This window comes from Marmota flaviventris, chromosome 14 (assembly GCF_047511675.1).
Source record: "Marmota flaviventris isolate mMarFla1 chromosome 14, mMarFla1.hap1, whole genome shotgun sequence".
NCBI lineage: Eukaryota > Metazoa > Chordata > Mammalia > Rodentia > Sciuridae > Marmota > Marmota flaviventris.
In genome coordinates, this window is record NC_092511.1 from 60469037 (window position 1) to 60492241 (window position 23205).

The 23205-nt window shown below is 42.8% G+C and overlaps 1 protein-coding gene across 4 annotated transcripts in view; it reads right to left on the reverse strand.

Annotated features, from left to right (window-relative positions):
* Nucleotides 1-23205, reverse strand: part of Sfxn5 (sideroflexin 5) — a 112356-nt gene that overhangs the window by 85598 nt on the left and 3553 nt on the right. For all 4 annotated transcript variants that reach the window (XM_071601710.1, XM_027934496.2, XM_071601711.1 and 1 more), the window contains exons 2-3: nt 15518-15586; nt 1416-1493 (exon numbers count right to left, since the gene is read on the reverse strand). In XM_071601710.1, coding sequence (XP_071457811.1) covers nt 1416-1493; nt 15518-15586 — 147 coding nt within the window. The remainder of the gene's footprint in view (nt 1-1415; nt 1494-15517; nt 15587-23205) is intronic.

The window sequence follows — 23205 nt, forward strand, 5'->3', positions numbered from 1 at the left end:
AGAATTATCAAAGAAACTGCACAATTCTTTGCCATAATAGAAAGACAAGAATCTTCAGATTGAAAGGGGTCAACAAAAATCCAAATTAATTCATGTTCAAAGAGACAGCACTGAGGAATTTCAGAAATACATTTAACAGATAAAGAGAAGGCCAATACACATTTCCAAAGAATGAAAACGGGCCACCTGCAAGGAATCAGGAATGAGATGGCATCCGATTTCTCAATAATTATATTGGAAGTCAGAAGAAAATAGAGCACTGGTCTTCAAAAGTCTGAAGGAAAATGACTGTCAACCCAGAATTTTCTCCTCCGCCAAACTGTCAATTAAGGCTGAATACAGAATTATAATTTTTCAGACACAAAAGAAACCAGAATGTTCTTCCCATTTACCATTCCCCCCCCCACCCCCGGAAGCTACTGAAAAAGGTGTTCCACTGAATAAAGAAGACCTGGCGCTGGTGGGAGGCGGATCCAGAAAGGAACATTTCAGGAGAAAAAAAGAGAGAACGGAAAGATAAGAGTCTTCCAATTGAAAGGGAACACTAAAAACACTGAAAGGCTGCTAGAGGGTGTGATCAGAGAAATAACCCAAAGGAAACCTGAAAAATCAGGCAGCTATTAACTCCAGATAAAGAAAAACTTTGAAAAAGAGAAGAAACCTAATCATGATATAACCAACATGAATGCAGGAAATATCACACACACATATATATATATGTTTATCTCTCTATCTATCTATCTATCTATTTTTGAGTACCAGGGATCGAACTCAGGGGCACTTAACCACTGAGCCACATCCCCAGCCCTATTTTGTATTTTATTTAGAGACAGAGTCTCACTGAGTTGCTTAGTACCTTGCTTTTGCTGACGCTGGCTTTGAACTCATGGTCCTCCTGCCTCAGCCTCCTGAGCCACTGGGATTACAGGCGTGTGCCACTGCACCCAGCTTATTTATATAATTATTCTAACATGAATACTGAATAACTATAGACCCTCAAACCATGGTAACTATTTTGAGCAGGAGGTAGGGGAGGAAGAGTGGATTTATTGGGTGGATAATAAGAAAGCGGAATCTTCAACTACCATAATAGAGAATGCAAAAGAATCAATTGGGAAACAGCAGCATAGATGGCCATATTAGTTTGAAATACAGATTTGTCTGTGAGAAACAGCTAAAGGTAGTTGCTTTTGGGGAACAGGAATGTTTTTTCTTACAACTGTTCCGAGTACTATTAGACTTTTCTAATTATGCCCACATATTATTTTGAAAATACAAAATTAACTTTTTAAGTTTATGAAATAAAACTTATGAATGGAAAGAAAAACTTTGACACTTTACCCATCAGATTCTAATCATTAAATTTGTCTTCCTTCCCCTCCCCACCTGCCTTTGCCCGTCTCCAAAGGAGTTACCTGTTCATTGGTGACCCCTGGCCGCAGGGTCCCATGCTTGTAGTCCTCCAGTAGCTGCACAGCTTCTCTGAGACGTCTCTGCAGAGGAAAGAAGAGGCATTGTGAAGCCACAGAGCCAAAGTTCCTAACAACCATCGTCAAGTAGGACCACATCAGTATCAATCAAAGTGACAATGTTTACAGGGTAAGAGGGCTCAGCCCTCAGCTCATGGAACACACAAAAAGCAATAGGAAGAATAGCACCTACATGTCCTTCCATAGAGAAATGGCTGGGCAGCAGTCTTATAATAATTCTATGGGGCTGGGGCTGGGGCTGGGGCTTAGTGGTAGAGCGCCTGCCTAGCACGTGGGAGGCACCGGATTCGATCCTCAGCACCACATAAAAATAAATTAACTAATTAAACAAAGATGTTATATCCATCTACAATTTAAAATAATAATAATAATAATACTATGGATCATTATTAGGCAATTTAAGGAGTGAATTGGAAGATGGGAGCCATGGCGCACACCTGTAATCCCAGTGGCTCTGGAGACTGAGGCACGAGTTCAAAGCAGGCCTCAGCAACTTAGCAAGGCCCTGAGACACTCAGCAAGATCCTGTCTCTAAATTAAATACAATAAAGGTCTGGGGATGTGACTCAGTGTGTTAAAAAAAAAAAAAAAAACAGAAGTGACGTAGAGGGCTGGGGATGTAGAGTGGTAGAGCACTTGTCTAGTACATGCAAGGCTCTGGGTTCGATCCCCAGTACTTCAAAAAAAAGAAAAAAAAAAGTGAAATAGAGGTACATGTGATTCCATGGCCACATCTCCAAAATACTTTGAGAAAGCAAATTGCCAAATAGTACATTGCTGTTTGTTGTACCAAACAAACAAGATACACGTACAAAACCACATTTTTCTATGAGAATAGTGTGTGTGGTGTGTGTGTGTGTGAATGCATCAAAAGAGCTAGGAGGAGACCCAGCAAAAACAGGTGTTACCTGAGGGTAGGAGGGAAAAGCTCAGACTTGGCAAAGGGGTATCAGAAGGAACTCTGACCTTCTGATTTATAGGGAGGATATATTTATATAATGCTTTTATGATCTCCTTTGAACATTTTAAAAACACTGGCAGAGATTATCTACTAGAGTACATATGGCGACAATAACAAAGGGAGGGAAAAAACAAAGCCACACTGGAGCACACATGTCAATTCAGTTACTTGGGAGTTGAAGCAGGAGGATGGCCAGCCTGAACAATTCAGCACGATTCTGTCCCAAAAGAAAGTAAATAAAGGGTTGGGGGTGCAGCTCAGTGGTAGAGCACTTGCCTAGCATGTGCAAGGCCCTGGGTTCCATCCTCAGCCGCGTGCTCGCTCATATATGCACACAAACATACACAAAAGAGAGCTGGATGGTAATGGTATGATTTTTTTAAATCTTAAAAGCTAAAAGAGGGGCTGGTTATAGCTCAGTGGCAGAGTGCTTGCATAGCATGTGTGAGGCACTGGGTTCGATTCTTAGCACCACATATAAATAAAATATAGGTCCATTAACAACTAAAAAAAAATTAAAAGAAAAAAACTAAAAGAGGCAGCAATAATGATAGAAGGTAGCTTTTGTCCACCAAGACAGGTATAAGAATGTTTATTGAAGTACTATTCACATAGGATGCAAATAACTAACAGGAGAATGAATAAGTAAATCATAATATATGCATGCAATGAAATATTATACAGCATTTGAAAAAGTAAAATTACAAATACATGTCACAATGTAGGCAAATCTCATAGACATAATGTGGCAGAATATATCTTCCAAAGTGGCCACTTCAATATCCCCACCTCCCATAATCTTCTAGAACCTTCTCATATTCCCCTCCAAAGGTCAATAATGACCCCTTCCTTGATTCTGGGAGGCCAGATTTGTGATTGCCTCAACAAGTACAGAATGGAGCAGTAAGATCATGCAGTATCTGCAGCTAGATCACACCAGCCCATACTTCCACCTTGTTCTCGAGAGAGTCACTCTTTTGAAACCCACTCGCCATGCTGTAAGGAAGCCCAAGCAGCTTAGTAAACATCCTTGTGCATAGGAACTAGACCTTGGTGCACAGCTCCACTGAGCCACCTGCTGACAGCCACACCTACTTACCCACCATGCAAGCAAGCCATCTTGAAATGGATCTTCCAGTCCCTCCCTGCTGAGGGCCGCCCTAGCCAATTTTACAGGAACAAAGATAAATCATCCCCTCTAAGTCCTTCCCAAATTAAAGTTCTATAAGCAAAGTAACTGATGATTGTTTTGAGCTACTAAATTTCAGGGTGATATGTTACATGGCAATGGAAGGTTGATGCATTCAATGATAAACGACAAAAGACAAAAGAGGATACCCAAATCAAAAATATGCCATACAGGGCTGGGATGTAGTTCAATGGCAAAGCATCTGCCTTGCATTCGCAAAGCCCTGGGTTCGATCCCCAGTTCCAAAAAAGAAAAAAAAAAATGCCAAACAACTTAGGGTGGTAGAGATCATTACAGCATTACACTTGGAGGGGGACAAGGACTAAGAAACACACACAAAAAAATACTCTGGGGTAATAAAAATATTCAATGTCTTGATCTGCATGTTGGTCAGATGGGTATAAACAGATGTAAAAATTCATTAAGACATAAACTTAGGAGTTGTGCATTTTGAAATATATATGGCATACCTCAAAAAATTAACCATAAACATACAATGATGATAGAAGGTAGTTTATGTCAAGGATCTGATAAGGAAATTCAGACAGTAGGAAGGGCCAGAGTGGGGGGAAAAACTCACTGAAGTTACCTTGTTACCTCTGGCCTGTGGAAAAAGGCTGTCTGGGGACAGGAGTATAGAGACCTCAATATGAGTCCTTGGTCTAAACAAGGAAGCAGTGCTGGGGTGGGGGGCGCATCCAGAAGGCAGACAGGGCTGCTAAGTTGGCTGCTGGCAGGAGGTGGATGCTGAATAGCCACTGGCTCTGCCACAGCAGCAGGAATTACTTCCAAACCAGAACAAACCAGCCAGGCCCCCTGGGCCATCAGGTCTGTGTGTACAGGACCTGCAGCCAGCACTGATCCAATTCAGGTCTGGACCACAGCAGAATCACAGGCCAGGAAAGCTTTTCTTACTTGGAATGGCCTAAGGCTGGAAAGTACTGTTCATTTCCTTTTAAATGTATAGATGTCTACCAGACTTCAAAGAGCCACTTCCTAGAAACTATTCATTTCCAAACTATTCATTTCCAACTATTCATTTGTTTTGTTTTTGTTTTCTTTTTCCCCAATTACATAAGCAATTCATGCTGCTTAAAGAAATACCAGGGGGGAAAAAATAGGAAAGCACAAAAACTCAGTTTAAATCATCTTTTCACATACTCTGTGATAACTCTGCAAAGGTGGAGTTGATTTTCTCTCTAGAGTCAATACATTTTGTTTTTCAACAAAATTGGATGGTGCCGATTGGTTTAACTTGCTTAAGGTCACACAAATAGTAGGTGGGTGATTTAGCATTTAAACCCAGAGTTTAGCCAGATCCTTGCTCTGCCCACCCTCCCCCCACATCCAATGCCCCCAAAGCCTCTGAGAGATGGGGCAGGCTGCCCGGGCCAAGCCCGCTTCTTCCCTCGGCCTCCGTGGGCCTGGACAATGCATGCTCTACTTTCCAACGCTGAGTGCTGAATGGCCCCGTGTTCTCATTATTTCTCCCACTCTAGGGATTCTCCTGAGTTCCTATAACAACCTGGCCAGATTCCATCTCATTTGACACGGTCATCAAAGGGAGCCCTCCTGCCAACAGAATAAGTTCCAATAAGTCCTGGTTTTGGCAAACTATGTGGGTGAGGGAGAACTGAATCCAAAGTTCCTGAAGACAAGTCTAAGGGCCCAGGACTGCAGGAAGCTGGAACAGGCTTTTCTGCCCCCTGGGTGCCCTAGGCTGGTCCTGGCTTGACGCTTCTGTTAAGACTGAGAGGCCCTGTGGGATGGGCAAGGCCCCAAGCCACCTGTCTCGAGAGGTCCCTGAGACTTCCTGTTCTGGTGGCTAAGTTCACAGAGACTTGGGGGCTCTGAGGAAGGTCTCCCGGCTTTACACCCTCCTCCCATGCTGCTGTATTGTGAGACTTGACACAAGGGCCCCGGGAACCTGAGGAGGGGGAAAGCTGGGCAGGAGTTTGGGGCAGGGTAAGCTTTGCAGGAAGTCTTTTCAACCAGGAACAAACAGGCTAGCAGCCCCTGAATGCAAAAGCTGTGAGGGTCCCTGCTTGGCCCAGAGACAAGGCTGTGCCTGGGCAGAGCCCTGGGCCTGGGGTAGAACAGCCTGCACTGCTGCCTCCCCAGCTCTTCTCCAGCACCAGCCTACTGGTAGGCCTGCCACGAGAGCCTCTCCTTTTATTTGACAGGGGTAATGTTCTCCAGAAAGTTCTCCGCAAATGCATGTGCCTGCTCCCACAGTAGAGACTTTGAACAGAGGAGAATCCCAGCTCTTCTGGGCCTCCTCCAAGACCCCAAGGGGAAAGGGGTATGAGGCAAAGGGACAGGTTTGGAGGTCAGGGTATTAGAGGGGAATGGGGATGGAGGGACCCAGGAAGGAAAGGACAAAAGTCAGTTAGGGAAAGAGTCATCAGAAGCAAAACTGATCTTTCCTGAGCACCACAGCCCAGCCCCAAATTAAATGCAGATGGAGAGTCAACCCTGAATAGCTGGGGACAGGAGTATAGAGACCTCAGTATAAGCCCTGAATGTCAAAATGATCTAAATATTTAATTATTTATATTGAGGTCTCTATACTCCTGACCCCAGACAGCCCTAAATATCTATAATTAAATCTAAATATTTAATTATAATACTATTTAACTCATCTAATACAAGATGGTAGTGACAGCAGGTGGAAAAGAGGTGAGTAGCACCCAGGATTATTTCATCACCACGTTCTGACCCCTGGGAAGGGCTTCACTGACCCTATGGGTGGCACTTGTGTGTTCCTTCCTCTGGAAAGTCCCATACTGTTCCCTTCAGCAGAAGTCCTTCCCTCCTCAACAGTCTATCACAGCCCCATCTATCCTGCAAGGCTTGGTACTATTTTCTCTGGGAATCTTCCAGAAATGTTCCCTCCCCTTCTCAAATAGAGAGGATTGGGTCTGCCCCTCTCTGAGGTTCCTGACCACTTGCCAGTGATGTGCCCATCTTATCTGTCAGATATGACAAAGTGCAGGAGCTAGTTTTAAGAATCTGCAGTGTCATAGGACTGGACCCTGTCCCCACCCATCACCAATACAAGGCCGTGCATCGTGGGAGTTTGACAGAATGAAGGACTGCAGCTGCTGGGAGATAAGGGAACAGCAGGGTCAGGATTAGGATTTCAGGTTCCAGTGCAGCCAAAAGAAACCCTTCAATGGTGATGCTGGGATCCGAGACCGTGCCCTGCTCACTCAAGACGTGGGTGAGACTATTCCTCAGCACATATGTATCATAGAACCATCTTGGCCATCCTCATTCTTAGAAAACTGTAACCAAGAAGGATATTTTCTTACCCAAGTTCCCAGGGTGGGTGGGTGGCACCTACAAATCCCGAGAACCCTCCACCCCAGTTCTGAGCCATTTCCATGAGATATCAGCAAGAAAGCTGATATAGCACTGTACTCTAAAAGAAACCACGGCAGTTGTCTGGAACTTCCACAAAGCTGATGGCTACCTGGGCAGGGCACCCAGGTAAGAAAAGGAAGAGCAATATTATTCTCATTCAAAGCCATACCCAACCTGATACAGAAAAAAAAAAATGGAGAGGAATTAATCTTCAATGTTTAGAGGAAGTGCGTATATTGGGAACAAGGGCATTTCAGGCAAGTGACGAGGTTGGCAGCCCCTAAAGCTAAGGCAACTTAAAAAAAGAAGGAAAGAGGCCTGGGATGGGGGATAATGGATGAGCAGCTGGATGCATAAGATGGCAGGGGGCTCAGAGGTTATGTCAATTCATGTCCTGATCATTCAGTAACTGGGTGTTCTCACAGGGCGCATCTTGGATCTACTGGAAACAGGGTCATGATTGCTTGCTTGCTTTCTATGTCTCTCTGTCTCCCTCCCTCTCTCTCTTTCTTTCTTTCATCCTGGGGATTGAACCCAGGGATGCTCTGCCAGTGAGCTCCATCCCCAGCTCTTTTTATTTTTAATTTTGAGACAGAGTCTCACTAAGTAGCTTAGGGCCTCACAAAGTTGCTGAGGCTGGCCTTAAACCTGTGATCCTCCTGCCTCAGCCTCCTGAATGGCTGGGATTACAGGCACTCCCCACCACCTGGGCTAGGGACATGCATTTTTTTCACAGATTAACCATAATATCACGACTTTCAAGTGGTAGAACTTGGGGGCCAAAGTTAATGGTCACGTGGCAGGCAAGTCCCAAGCCCTTCTCTTGTCTTTCACTGGCCATCTTATGCCACTTCTTACTCCCTCCTAGCAGTTCCAGAACCTCTGAGTTAAACTTGTCTTTAATGGGATGTGTCCTTGACTGCTGCCATGGATAGGCCCCAGGACAGGGGCATCCAGTCACCTCAGGGGGACTATTGAGGTAAACGGATACAGTTCTGGTAGCATGACAGGTGGTGCATTACTTTAGGACATAAACCTAACCAGCTGGCCCAAGAACTTTAAAAACAACCATGGTCTCCAGTTTGCTTATCCTGCCCTTGGGAATTTATTCTAAAAAAAAATGAAGTTAGCAGAAATGAAGTGATATGCCCAACACCGTTTTTTTTTGCAAAAAAGCAAAAGATAACAACCTATCTGTTAGAACTAGAAGTCTAACAGGAGACAATTATTTATACTATAAAATGGGATCTTTAAAAATTATGTAAAAGACTTGGAAATGAATGAAAGGAAAAAAACAAGTACAAAGTATATGTTGGATGTAATAAATAGGCCAAAAATGTATGCAGACAGACAAAAACTTTATGTATATAAGGATACGAACTCATAGCAATTGGGAGTATACTGAGGAAATCTTGGTATAGGTTGGTAAAATTTGCAGGGCAATTTGTGGAGACATGTATATATGGATATGTATATATATATATATATATATATATATATATATATATATATATATTTATATCAAAAACTTTAAAGTCTTTCATCCAGAAATTCCACTTCTAGGAGTTTATCCAAAGAAAATAAAGAGAAATGCAGTAAAATTTATGTACAAAGATATTTACTGCAATGTTATTTGTAATGGCAAAAGACTTGAAACCACTTAAATGATCAAAAATAGAGAAAATTGTTAAATAAATTCTAGAATAACCATATAATGAATTATAATGCAGTTATTACATTTTAAAACAACATTTAATAACAAGAAAAAAGGTTCATGATATATGCTTCATGGAAAAAAGGATGCATCATGTATACATACATGTCACATATGATTTTCTGTCTCTCTCCCTATATATATATATAGACATACAGATATAGATATACATATACATATTGTATAAAACATCCCAAGTTTGTACATATACATACTCCAAAATGTTAATGCCAATTATTTCTAGCAAACCAGGCAAGATGGTATGTGCTTATAATCCCAGCTACTTGGAAGCCTGAGGCAGGAGGATGGCAAGTTCGAGAACAGCTTCTGCAAATTAGCAAGACCCTGTCTCAAAATGAAATTAAAAGGGCTGAGGATGTAGCTAAGCAGTAGAACTCAGCAGTAGTTCAATCCCCAGTACTGCAAAATTAATTATTTATTAATTAATTCTAGCAAGTGGGATTACGAGCAACTTTTATTTTTCTCTTTATGCGTCTTCTAGTATTTAGTGATTACCACCTGACTCTCACCACATCAGAAGGCACATAATATAACGTTTTTTCACAGTTGGTGAGGCTAATTTGGTTAAAGCATATCCCCCAAGCCTTTCATAAAGCTACCACTTGGCTGGGGTTGTGGCTCAGCGGTAGAGCATCGCTTAGCACATGCAAGGTCCTGGGTTTGATCCTTAGCACCTCATAAAAATAAATAAATAAAATAAAGATATTGTGTCCAACTACAACTAAAAAACAAATGTTTTTTTTAAAAAGTACCTCTCTCTTCCCCTTTGTTATTGTTAAGTAAGTAATCTGCCAGTGATACTTTGAGAGAAAATAAATATTCTGTTTCTCAACAAACCTCTACTCTACAGAAGCAGCATCCAATAACTCTCCTAACAGGAACAGTTACGTCAATGAAAGTTACACAAGGTTATTTCCTTCAACAGTTATTAGCTGGTATTCTTCTGCAAAGAGATTCATTCCCCTTCCCACAGTTTTAGTATGACTACAGACTCCCAGATTATTTTTTATTCAGTGTGTTAGAATCTACTGCTGTTCTTTTCAATGCTCCAATTATCCCAAAAATGACCAGTGGGTTTTCTTTCAAGGCAATTGTTATGTCTATGTCTTTCAGCACTTCCTTACTTTCCACAGCAATCCTCCCTGCCTCCGACCTAATTTCACCATCTCTCCAAGGAGCCTTGGTTCCTTTTTGTGGGTAATGGTGTTTAGAAACCAACATCTGAGTGCCAGGTATGTTCATTGTAACTGGAGTGTCATTATTTCTAGGCCCTTTCAATGAACAGAACCAGGAAATTAGGAAATATAATGTAAATGTGTGTTTTGTGAAAATCATGCGTTCACATTGACACCTCCAATTCAAACACAACAGCACACCAATTCCTTTTCTTTTTTCCTACTCCATATACTACCTCCTGACTCCCACAGTGAAAATCCTGGTTCCAATATCAGTATAATTACTTATTTATTCTATCCAACAATGCATTCAAAATAGTTTCAGATTACTACACCAATATTAGAATTGAGTTGGTGTTATTAATATTATTTCAGTTAGTTTTCTATGCCCTTCCGAATGATAATCTGTCAACCCTTAAGTAATTATTAAATTCAAAAGAGCAAGTGCCTTCCATCTTCTGTCCAGAATTAAGAGTAACTCAGTGGGGCTGGAGCTGTGGCTGAGTGGTAGAGCACTTGCCTAGCATGTGTGAGGCACTGGGTTCAATTCTCAGAACCACATATAAATAAATGAATAAAATAAAGGTCTAAAAAAATTTTTTAAAAAAAGATTAACTCGGGTCTGGTGCAATGGCACATGCCTATAATCCCAGTGGCTCAGGAGGCTGAGGCAGGAGAACTGCAAGTTCAAAACCAGCCTCAGCAAAAGCAAGGCACTAAGCACGCTACAGGAGGTTCATGGCCTTCCAAGATACCCAAGTCATCTCCTCTTGCAGAGATTTCATGGACTAAGCAGACTTTGTGGATAACTTCTCAGGGATGATGGTGAAGGGGGCAACAGTGCAAGTCCACAACAACTTTTATAAACACAGTACAATACAAAAGAGCCCAGGCAATCTCTGCTATGGTATTTCTTGTACTGGTTTTCAGCTCACCCTGGGGCTTCTTACTCTTCTTTCCACTGTTTTTCTCCTCCTCTTCCTTCTCTTTCCCTTCTCCTTTTAGGATCAAAAAGTGCAATTCTTTCCCTGTCAAACACAGCAACCTCCTCCTCCTCTGAAGTCTTTGTTTAAGGCATTCTTAGAACAAAGACAGCCTTCTTCCTAAGAGACATTATGGTGAATAAAATTTCCTCCGCCTCATTACACATACAAGGGTTGGAATCTTTTTAAAGCTTGGTCAGTTATAAATTGCAAACGAACAGCTGCAAAACTCTCTCAAGATGAGTCTCTCCATTGACTCAGCATATGCCCCTCAGAACCGGGTCACAGATGGCTCATGCTGCCCAGGATCTTTCCACTCTGGGAAGCTCCAGTTTCCAAAGCCACCTCCTCGTATGCTTGCACCCTGCCAATGGGCCATCCAGATTGCCTCCAATTGGGCAGCCACTGCCCCATATTTCCTTCCAGGACACCAGCCACAGGCCCTGGGAGAGAAGCAGTGTTCTGTAGACCTAATCTGTGGACTGAGCAGCAGTGTGGAAGGAACCAGCCCTGAAGGAGGGCAGGCTCAGCTCAGAGGCTCCTCTTGCTACTTCTAGTTTCTCCTTTTGGCAATAGAAATGACCTTGCCAAACAGCCTGCTTGTGCTTGAGCCAGTGAGGATGAGGGCCACTTACCAAATTGTCAGCCTGGAGACCCCATTCAGGGCCCTTCCAGAGTTAAGAGTTGTTGTTTGTTGTTTGGTACTAGGGACTGAACCCAGGGTCACTTTATCACTGAGCTACATCCCCAGCCCATTTCAATTTTTATTTTGGGACATGCCTTGCTAAATTGCTGAGGCTGGCCTTGAACCTGCAATTCTCCTCCCTCAGTCTCCTTGTTGCTGGATTACAAGTGTGTGCCACTGCACCTGGTCCTTCCAGAGATTTTAGGGCCTAGAATATCTTCTGGGAGCAGAAATTTTCCAAAAGGTAAACAGGTACTCTTGGAAATAATATACAACTCAGGTACAGTGGTGAAGGGAGGTGCAGATCTTTCTGGGAAACCTATTAGATCTCAATAAGGGGATGGAACATGTGAAATTTTAAACATATTTTAAATCTTCTGCTGCCTTGGTTTGCCTTGTTTTTGTTTTGATACCAGGGTTTGAACCTAGGGGTGCTTAACCACTGAGCCACATCCCAAGCCCTTTTTTATTCTGAGACAGAGCCTCACTAAGTTCCTTAGGGCCTCACTAAGTTGCTGAGGCTGGTTTTGAATTTACAATCCTCCTGCCTCAGTCACCCAAGCTACTGGGATTATAGGTGTGCACCACTGCGTCCAGCTGCTTTGGTTATTTTCTAATAAGTAAACATTTAAGTTTCTTTGACACTTCAATAGTTTTTTTTAAAAGCATTTTTTAAAATTGATTGATAAGAGAAACAGACCAAATTTGGCTTAGTGATGTGGAAGAATATTGAGGTCTTTCAAAATACAAGAGGTAAAGAAAAGAGAAATGGATCAAGGAAGAGAAGTGTAAAATAAAATGGTCTTGAGAATGGGAGGATGGTGGACTGGGAAAAGGGAGGACGATGAGCTCCCTGGCCCAGGTGGCATGCCACCCTGTAGCTCACCCATCCCCAACCCCCTGTCTGCTCTTGGTAATCTGAGGCCCATGGAAATACCTCCTGCTATAGCTTGGATCTAGAATGAGCCTGAAAGGTTGACGTGTTGCATGTCCCCACCCAGGAGGTGGTGGAACCTTAGGAGGTGGAATTAATAGAAGAAAATTAGGTCATGGGAGTGTGCCCTTGGAGAAACTGGGACCAGCCCTCCTCCCTTCCCCCCCGCCCCCCCCTCCATCCCTCCCTCCCTCCCTCTCTCTCTCTTCCCAGATGCTACAAAGTGAGCAGCTTTCCCTTCCATGAGGTTCTGTCTCACCACAGGCCAAAAGGCAGCAGGGCCAAATGACCATGGACGGAGACCATAGTCAAAATAAACCTTTCCTCCTTCTAAGTTGCCTTTCTCAGGAATTCCATCATAGTGATGGAAAGCTAACACACCTTCCTGTCTCCCACATCCCCTTCTGCCATTTCTCAGTGAGCCTCAAAGTCCACCATGAACATCTCCATCTTTTGAGTTAAGCTCTGGTTCTGCTACCTCCTCTCCCAAGCAGATAGCACTTACACTGGGATTTCAGAACTGCAATTGTACCTCGTTTTGCATGGTTCTGAAATTATCTTGTATGATATTACCTAGGCTAGTTAAGTATTCTCTCTAGTTTGGTAAAAATTTTTATGTAATTGCACTGATTCCTATTTAGAAGAATCCACACAGAGCCTAAAAGTTCAGCACATTTGCTCCTAAGATACAGTAGCCCAAGAAGGCCAATAAGGCCAGCCAGGAAAATAACTGGGCCCTTATTAGTTCTTGCAGAGATGCAGTAGGAAATTCATAGCAGGGTAATTCCTACATTCCACATTACTGGGCTGCTACCTGTGCACACTGGGATGGTTCAGGCCCAGGTGTCCAGCAAGCCTTGTGTTTCCTCCCACCATGACTGTTCGCTCCCAGAGCCTGTCAACTCCAGGGCTGAGGAAAGGCATTGCTCATGACAGAGAAGTGCAGTGAAGTGCTGTCCAGGAGGAAGCTGCCTCCAAGGCTAGGGATGGCGCTCAGGCCTTCTGCTGCCTAAGAAATCTCTGAGGAGTTTCCTCAACTCAAGTTCCCTGAATAGGAATGTGAACTGGCTGAGAATAAGTGTCTATAGACAAACACCTGGGTCCAGACCCTGGCTCCACCACTGGCCAGCACCATGTGCATGAGACTTAACTTCTACTGTTTCTTCGTCTGTGAAATGGAATGTATAATCATCTCCTCTGTTAAGAGTGGCTGTGAGTTTAATCCCATGAGCTAATACATGAAAATGCTTTAAATTCACCACAAAGGAATGATAAATGTTTAAGGGGACAGATGCTTACTTTGATTTAAACAGTACACAATGTATACATGTATCAAAACATCACATGGCACCTCTTAAATATGTGTAACTTTATGTGTCAATTTATTTTTATTTCAATTTTGCTCTACTAGGTTTCAAATTTTATCTTTATTTCCTGATGTTCTGCAATACTGGGTTATGTGTCAATTTTTTTTGGTACCAGGGATTGAACCCAGGGGTACTTAACCACTGAGCTACATCCCCAGCCCTTTTATTTTATTTATTGGTAAATTATTGAGAGACAGGTTCTTGCTGAGTTGCTTAGGGCCTCCCTAAGTTGCTGAGGCTGGCTTTGAACTTGTGATCCTCCTGCCTCAGCCTCCCAAGCCGCTGGGATTACAAGGATGCACCACTGCACCCAGCTACGTGTCGATTTTTAAAAATGCTTACAAATTGCTTCGCTCACAGTATCTAATAAGTAATACTATTTCATAGGCATATGCATTCCTGCACACATATTTGTAAATACACATGAGAAGCCTTTAGAGACCAAATATATAAATGTATTTTAAAAGTTGACAATAGCAAGTGTTGGTGAAGAAGTGGAGCAACTGGAACTCTCACACATTGCTGATGGGACTGTAAAATGTGCAGCACTCTAAACAGCAGTTTGGCAATTTCTGATAAAGTTAAATATATATTTACCCCTACTTACCATGAGCCAGCAATCTCATTCCTAGTTATTTACTCAGAGAAATTAAAACATACATCCACACAAAAAAAATGTTCATTGCAGTTTTATTCATAATAGTCCCAAGCTGGAAAAAGCCCAGGTATTCCTCAACAAGTGAATGGATAAACAAATTCTGGAACATTCTTTCAACGGAACACAACAATAAGAATGGATGAACTACTGATACATGCAATAACACAGATGCATCTCACAAGCATTTTGGTCAAGGGAAGAAGGCTGCATGCTGCAGGATTCCATTTAGATGACATTCTGGAAACAGCAAAATTATAGAAACAGAAAATAGATGGGTGGTGGCCAGGGGCTGGGGTCAGGGGAATTGATTATAAAGAAGTGAGGGAACATGTTAGGGTGATAGGAATGTTTTATATCTTGATTTCAGTGATGCATACATGACTTATACATTTGCCTAAACCCATAGCACTATACACCTAAAAAAGGTATAAATTATGTCTTAATAAACCTGACCTTAAAAGTCATTAATTTGTAGGAAAGGAGAAAACTGTGCAGGGAGGATGATTAAAGGATCCTCTTCTGTTCTACTTAAACACATTTCTGCTGTTTGAACTTTTCCAATCTGGGACCTGGAGATCAAACCCAGGGCCTCACGAATGCTAGGCAAGGGCTTTACCACAGAGCTACAGTCCCAGCCCTATTTGAACTTTTATAACAAGCATATAATTTAGGTAATAAATTTGGTAATAATTTCATTAAGTTTTCAAATAATAACAACAACAAAAACACTGCATTTATCTTGAAGGGCCGTTGTGAGATCCAAATGAAATAATGTGAAACAGTATATAGCAGTCAATGAACTCTAGGTAGGTAGGCAGACGGACAATCGGTTACCTTCCTCTTGTTTCCTACCCACCCCTAACTCCTCACTCCTTCATCCCACCCTCCGTGGCCCTTTAGATGGCCCACACAGTCTGCAGTGACAAGGTACAGAAGCCAAGGGGCTTCTGTTGAGAGTGACAGCCCTGACTTACCTCAGTGACAAAGAGCGTGCGAGGGTCGATGATATCCAAGAAGTGCCTGAAGCGGCCGTAGAAGGATGTCTGCAGCAGGGTGGAAAAGGAGAGGAGGTCAGCGGCTGTACACACCCTGAGGACATTGGGAACACCCCTGCAGCTTGCCCTTATGATTGGGGACCCCAGTCTCAGGACTCCCTGTGGGGATGATGAACGCCCTTGAGGCCTCATTGCTCAGGGACCTGAAAGCAGCTTTCCCAGAGTTGAGGGTTTCCTAAAGTGGACTCAGAAAGACCATTCAGATACTTGGTGACTGTCCCAACTTCTTTTCCAGATGCCTCCCACTTTTCTCCCTCTCTCCCATTGTCCTGAGATCTAAGCTGACCCCTTCAAAAGCTTCCAAGCATCACTGGGAGCCATCTCCCCAGCCCCCCTGCCTTGCTTAGGAACTCTAGGGAGCATGAAGACCCTGCCCACCCCTGATAGGGCCCCTCTCTAAGATCCGGCTCTGCACTTGGGGGAAGATAGCCACAGGCAGAGCCCAAGCAAGACAGCACTGCACCCATGGCCCACGGGCCCTGCTTCAACCAGAGTCCTGGAACTGCTGTGAGGTGCAGGCCAAGGGACCAGCTTCTCCAACCCTGCCCCGGAGCAGGGGCCCTAGAAAAGGAAGGCTTTGTGCTAAGCAGGCCACCGGCATTCAAGCCCAGTGAAAGGAAACCAAGCAACACTGCTGCTGGGCCTTCGACCTGGGGACAAAGCCAGCTGGGCTAAGCCAAATTCAAGAGGAATAAAAAGAGGGTGCCAAGCTCAGAGATGAAGGGGAAAGCTGCAAACACTGGGGGTTCATGCCTCACTACATTCTGGGCTCTGCCCCAAATCCCTCCCTAGACCCCACAGCTCTCCAAGCCCTATGCTCTACATAGTGAAGAAAACAGGAGCTCCCACTTCCCTGCCCTTGCATTCAAGGACAGCAGCCCCTGCAGTCAGCTTCTTTCCTTTCCCTTCCCAATAAAGACCTGCAATAGGCCCTGGGTCACCAAAGTTCCTGCATAAATCAGACCCATCCCTCTGCTCATCCTGGCACCCCCTACACAGAGCAGCCTCTCTACCCCCTATTGCCACCCACCTCCAGGTACAGAACACAGACCAGAACAAGCCTCAGCAGCATTCCTAGCTACAACAATCACTTTTCTAGCCTCTTCTATAGCTCAAATGGCCCAAACCATTCCCCACTTAAAGCATACGTACATAATGCTCATACAATTGTCCTGGAAAAATTCTATCTCCAAAAACTCAGTATAAGGAAACAATCAGAATGTTCAGAGATATGGTCAGAGGTACATGTCAAGGCTACATCATTAATCATCACCAAGGTGATGGTTGAGTGACATTCATTTATATGATTGAATATTATGCAGACATTTAAAATCATGCTTTCAGACCACAGTTATGACATGGAAAAGTGCTCATGATTTTGTAAAATGTATAAGCAGTGGGATTCCGACTTAATTAGCCAGGAGGTAGAAACAGATGGATATTAAATGAAGAGCAAAACTACCAAAAGACATCTAGACCCTGGTGAAAGGAACCAAGGTTCCCTAGGGAAGTGGTTGGTTCCAGGGCAGGGCAGGGATGGTATAAGATGAAACTGGTTGTGCTAGAAAGTAATGAAGTGCCATCTCCACCAAAGTGACAGGGACACGTTAAAAGGACCATGGAGGGGCAGATGGATATTTTGTGCCTGGAGACGTGAAAAGTGAATTGTGTCACCAATGTGGCATTCCGGAGGGACTGAATCTCATCATGGGGACCCTCAGAAAACTCCAGATTATGGAACATTTCACAAAATCACTGGCCTCATTCATCAAATACGTCAATGTCATAAAGACAAAGACTGAAAAACTGACCCACAGTTAAAGGTCACTAAAGAGATGGTCAAGTACATTGTGTGATGGGATTGGATCCTGGATTTGATGCAAGAATGTTTTCCAGAGTATTATTGACACAAGTGAAAAAGTTGGAATATGGATCATAGATTAATAAAAAGTATTGTATCCATGTTAAATTTCCTAGATGTAATAACTGTACTGTGGTTATGTGGAGAATGTCCCTATTCTTAGGAGACATCCACTAAAGAATTATGGGATGAATGGATGTAATCCACTTTCAAGTAGCTGAGGAAAAAGAACATGTATAAATACAAAGGTGGTCATATAACCTAAAAATGTAAGTACTGTTATTTATTTATTTATTTATTTAATTTATTTTTTATTTTTTTGGTACCAGACATTGAACCCAGGGGCACTTAACCACCGAGCCACATCCCAGCCTTTTACTTTTTATTTTGAAACAGAGTCTCACTAAGGTGCTTAGGGCATCACTCACTAAGTTGCTGAGGCTGGCTTAGAACTCGTGATCCTCCTGCCTGGGATTACAGGCATGCTCCACCATACTGGCTATTATTTTGTTTTTTACACTCTGCGGATGTCCTTGAGATCATGTATATTTGCTGTTTCTAGACTTTCTTCATCACCTAGACAAAGAAAACAATGAGGAAATGTAACAAAATTTTAAAAACTGATGGAGGTAGGTAAAGGGCAAAGGGAAGTTTTCCTACTCTTGTAAGGTGAGAGTTATAAGACACCTTTCCTGTACTACTGAAGGTGTTTCAAAGAAAAAAATTACAGACCATATTTTTCAAGATGCTAGATGAAAATACATTAAAATAATAACAGATATTGCCTCCGAGTAATAGGATTATGGGTGATTATTTCTATATCTTTTAAATTGCTTTTAAAATGAAAAAAACATCAGTATTAGGAGTGACATATAGAAGTAATATTCTGTTTTTTAAAATATATGTAAATTAAAGTACAAGCTGGTATGTTAAGTAATATACTCGACAATGAACTTCTGAAGGGTGTAGGATGTGGATAGTTCCTCCCTTATCCACCTTGGCTACCAGTCTCCTCACATACTTAGAAAGAGCTGTGCGGATACACTTGAATGGATGAGTGGGCTAGTGAGCATCCAGTGGCCTCCAAACTTCCTGAAGGGGATAGGGCAGGGCGGGGCGGGATGGGGCTTTGAAGGGAGGGTACAATTGAAAAGTCTGTGGTCCAAGAGGGATGAGGATGAGCAGGAACAGATGTGAGCAAAGCAACTTGGAAAAGATGCTCTAGCAGACACTTCCAGCCCCTGACTTGTCCTGTGGTTTTGATCCTGTCTCTGCCCTGCCAGCCCTCTTTTGCCACTTTCTACTTCAGTCACTGAGGGAAAAGCTCAGATAAAGCATTTTTGCTTCACAGACATCTGCAAACTCCTACTGAGCCAGGCTCCAGGAGCATCACCATGAACAAGCTCTCCAGGAACTCGGAACCATCAAGGAAGTCAAACACAAATAAGTAAACAAATAACTACAAAACACTGTGATCAGTGCTCAAATGAGGCATCACACAGTGCACTGGGGACACATAGGTTTCTTCCTAGAGAGGGTGAAGGAGGCACCCAGAGGAACTGAGACTGGGAGGTGGCTGGTTAACCTAACAGAGGTTATACAGGACAGCATGAGGGCATGAAGGCTGCGATCAGAAACTGCAGATGCCTAGAGTCTCTTCACCCATTCACCGTTCAACTAGCTTCTGAAGACCTACTATGATCCACACTGTGCTGAGCCTTGGGGTACAGCGAGGCTTGCTGAGAGTGGAAGAACAGGGAAGAACCAGGAGTCATGGATAATGTGTAGATTGCCAGTTCAATACTAATGTGTATTAATCAGGATAAGGGGAGCTAGAGGCATACTGTTTTAGTGGAGAGGAAGACAAGGATTCTGCATTGGTCATGTACATTTGAGGTCATTGGGCATTCCAGATGTAACTGTTCAATAAACACTTTGAAATACAGGCCTGAGATCCATGAAAAGGGTTCAGAGCACATTGTAATCCTAACCCAGCCAGCCTAAAACCCCCAGGGACCAGCCTTAACAAAGTCAAGTCTACTGAATTACTGCAACAAGGAAGGCTGCACAGCATGGTTATGACAGATGTATCACCAAAGGAAAAGATTGAGTTGATGTCCAATGTTATGGATAAAAGGTGGAGGGAAATTGAAATAAAGTAGTCCTTCGATTGCTCCTAACTCCCAGCAAAGCAAGGGGATGCATGGAAAGGGTCAAGCTAGGTCTCGACTGATAAGTGGACTTAGGGCCTTGTTTCCATGGAAACTATAAAGCTAAGATTAGTGTGGAGCTGGTCACCATAGCACATACCTATAGTTCCAGCAACTCAGGAGACTAAGGCAGGAGCATCTCAAGTTCAAAGCCAGTGTCAGCAACTTAGTAAGACTCTGTCTCAAATTTTTTTTTAAAAAGGAGCCAGGGCACTGGGGATATAACTCAGGGGTAAACACCCAGGGGTTCAATCCCCAGTGCCACACACACACACACACACACACACAAAAGACAAAGAAAAACTAGTGTGTAATATTGAGACCAGAAACCAGAAACTCATTTAAACCTAATCATTTGGGGTTATCTATTAGGTAAAGTGGCTTAGATCTGCCATCAAGAACTGGTTACTTCATTCCTAACGATACGATTAAAACAGCAAAGTCTCTGGCAATCCATGATTTTTAGATAACTCAACTTCTCAATGAGTGCTTACTCAAAGAAAGGGGTCCTTCTGATACTTTGTAGCCTCAGCTAAGAAACATTATTTCTTTGCAGAAACAAAAACTACCTCTGTGTGTCTTCCCTGCCATGAATGGCAGGCAAGGTTTCTATTCTTTGAGTTCATTTTTATTTTCTCAATAATTTAAAATGTATAGTGCACCCACTCACCCCCACCTCTTAAATTCAGCCCATCTGTATCTAATCACACAGTGGACATTTTTTCCTTCCCTTTTTCTTTACCAGAGAATGAGTCAGTCAAACAATCCTTTCCCTTTCCCTTCATAAGGAAGGTGAGTCTGCTGATTCTTGGCAGGGACCCTGGACCTCCAGCAGCAGGTTGTCCTCTCCCTAGATGCAGCTCAGCTGGGGACAGCAGGCCTCTTAGTGGAGGCTGAGGGCAAAGGCCCAAGAAGAACTGACAGACACCTAGCCCCAGACCTCAAAATGATTGCTCTTTAGGATTAGAAATAAAATACTCACTGAACCTATAGCCCAAGGTAGACAGGCTGGAGCTGCAGGTGTCTTCAACCAGGCTGTACCCTGTCTGAATCAGCAGGCACTTCATGGCCAGGCCAGACACCCACGGATTCTGGTTCTATTGGTTTGAGTGCTCCAGGCTCCAGGCAGCAATATCGGTTTAAAAACCTTCCCAGGTGTTTCTGGGAAGTGTGAGCTGCTCCACAACACAAACCAACCCCAAGCACTGCTCTCAGAAAGTCACTATAGCCTACGGGAAGGAAATGATTCAAAAAACTATCTAAAAGGCACTGTGATTTTAAAACTTCATATGAGGCAAAATATATGAGAAATTGCTCCTGGCCTCCGGACTCTCAGCCCACACAAATTTCATGTGATGAGCACATTTTCCTGCCCAGGAGTTCCCGGGGCCACAGAGTGAGCCCTGTGCAACCCGCCTGCTCTACGGAAATCTGCCACAGTCCACGTTGGACCCGAGCACACACACAGTTCACTGTCACCCTGGTCATCTTAACAGGAGGTGAGCTCTCTGAAGGAGTGAGGAAGCTTAAAAAATAAAAATAAATAGGCAGCAATAAAAAAAAAAAAAAAAAAAAAACTATTTTTGGATAGACTGAAAACAAATGGGAGGAGATCCATGTTTGTTCTTGTTCCTGCCTCGGCTCCACCTGCCGGATTAGATCTTACTCTGAAGCAAAAAAAAAGAGAGAGAGAGAGAGAAGAGAGTTCAGGGGAGGAAAAGGGCAGCAAAGGAGAAGAAAAGAGAGGAAGGCAGGTCTTAGAAGCTCCAGGTGCTGACTCTTCCTTTTCCTCTTCCCCCCTCCACAAGGCCAGGTGGGATAGTGCTTTAAAACAGATTAAAAAACAACAACAAAAAAAAACATAGATTTCAAATTGGCAAGAGAAATGGGACAGAGGAACATGTTAAATAAAACCAAAGAGATGCCATCAACCATATTCAGAATAAGGGACATCCTACAGGACAAACAACCCAGTTTCTTCAAAAAATAAAGAGGGAGAGAGAAATGAATATCAAGAGACAAAATAAACATGAACCAAATGTAATGTGTAGGGTTGAGAGAAGTCTCATTCAAACAACAATAATTAAAAAAAAAAAAAACCATTTAGGGCCGGGCGGGCGTGGTGGTGCACACCTGTAATCCCAGCAGCTCAGGAAGGATTGCAAATTCAAAGGCCAGCCTCAGCAATTTTGCAAGGCCTTCAGCAACTCAGCAAGACCCTGTCTCTAAATAAAATATAAAAAAAGGCTAAGGATGTGGCTCATGTTAAGCATCCCTGGGTTCAATCACTGGTACCAACACACACACACACACACACACACACACACACACACACATTTGTTGACAATTAAAGAAATGTGAAGTCATTAAGATTTAATTGTTTCAGGTATGTGAAGGGTATTATGGTTATATTAAAACTAATTGAGAAGCCCTCTGATATGATGTGATACAGAGAGCACTTTATCTCTGCAATATTCTTCACCCAGAATGAGGGACAGTCTGTAAAATATCCTACCCTACCAGCACTTGCTAAAATCATCAAGGTCATCCAAACAAGGGAAGTCTGAGAAACTTACAGATCAGAGAAGACTAAGACATGATGACTAAATATAATGGGCTCCTAGAACAGAAAAGGGACATTGATGTAAAAACATAGTGAAATCCAATTCAATCTGGAGTATAGTTAATAGTAATATATCAATGTTGGCTTTTTAGTTTTGATAAATGTACCATGGTAATGTGAGGTACATCTTTCTAACTTCTATAAATCTAAAATTATCCAAAATTAAAATTAATTTTATTTAATTAATTAATCAAAAGTAGCTAGGGGAGCTGGGGTTGTGGCTCAGTGGTAGAACACTTGCGGTACATGATTGTAATCCCAGCTACTCTGGAGGCTGAAACAGGAAGGTCCCAAGTTCAAGGTCAGCCTTGGCAACTTAGCAAGGCCCTGTCTCAAAATAAAAGATTAAAAAGGCTGGGGATATGGCTCAGTGGTAGAGTACACAGGGTTCAATCACTAGTATGATAAATGAATGAATGAACACAAGCCAAGAGTCCAATGAAATGCCATGATGTTTAGGATTTGCTTCAAAATAATTTAGTGGCTGGGAGTGGGGTGTATAGATGAAACAAAGCAGGCCTTAAATTGGTAATTATGGGGCTGGGGACATGGCTCAGTGGTAGAGTGCTTGCCTGTAAAACATAAGGCCTAGATTCAATTCCTAGCACCAAAAAAAAAAAAAAAAAAAGAAAGAAAGAAAAGAAAAAAAACGGGTGATTGTTGAAGCTGAGTTATATGTAGAGGTTCAATGACTGTCTCTCCAGTTTTGTACATTTGAAAACCTCCAAAATAAAAGAGTTGGCAATAAACAAATATGAACTCTGGAGCCAGTCTGCCTATAAGGTCATCTAATCTGTTTATATGTTACAAGTTTCCTGCCTGTAAACTGGAGATCATTGTACTCACCCCACTGGGTTGTGTAAATTTCATAACTCAATGTGCATACAGGTTGGGACAATCTTAACTATCACCA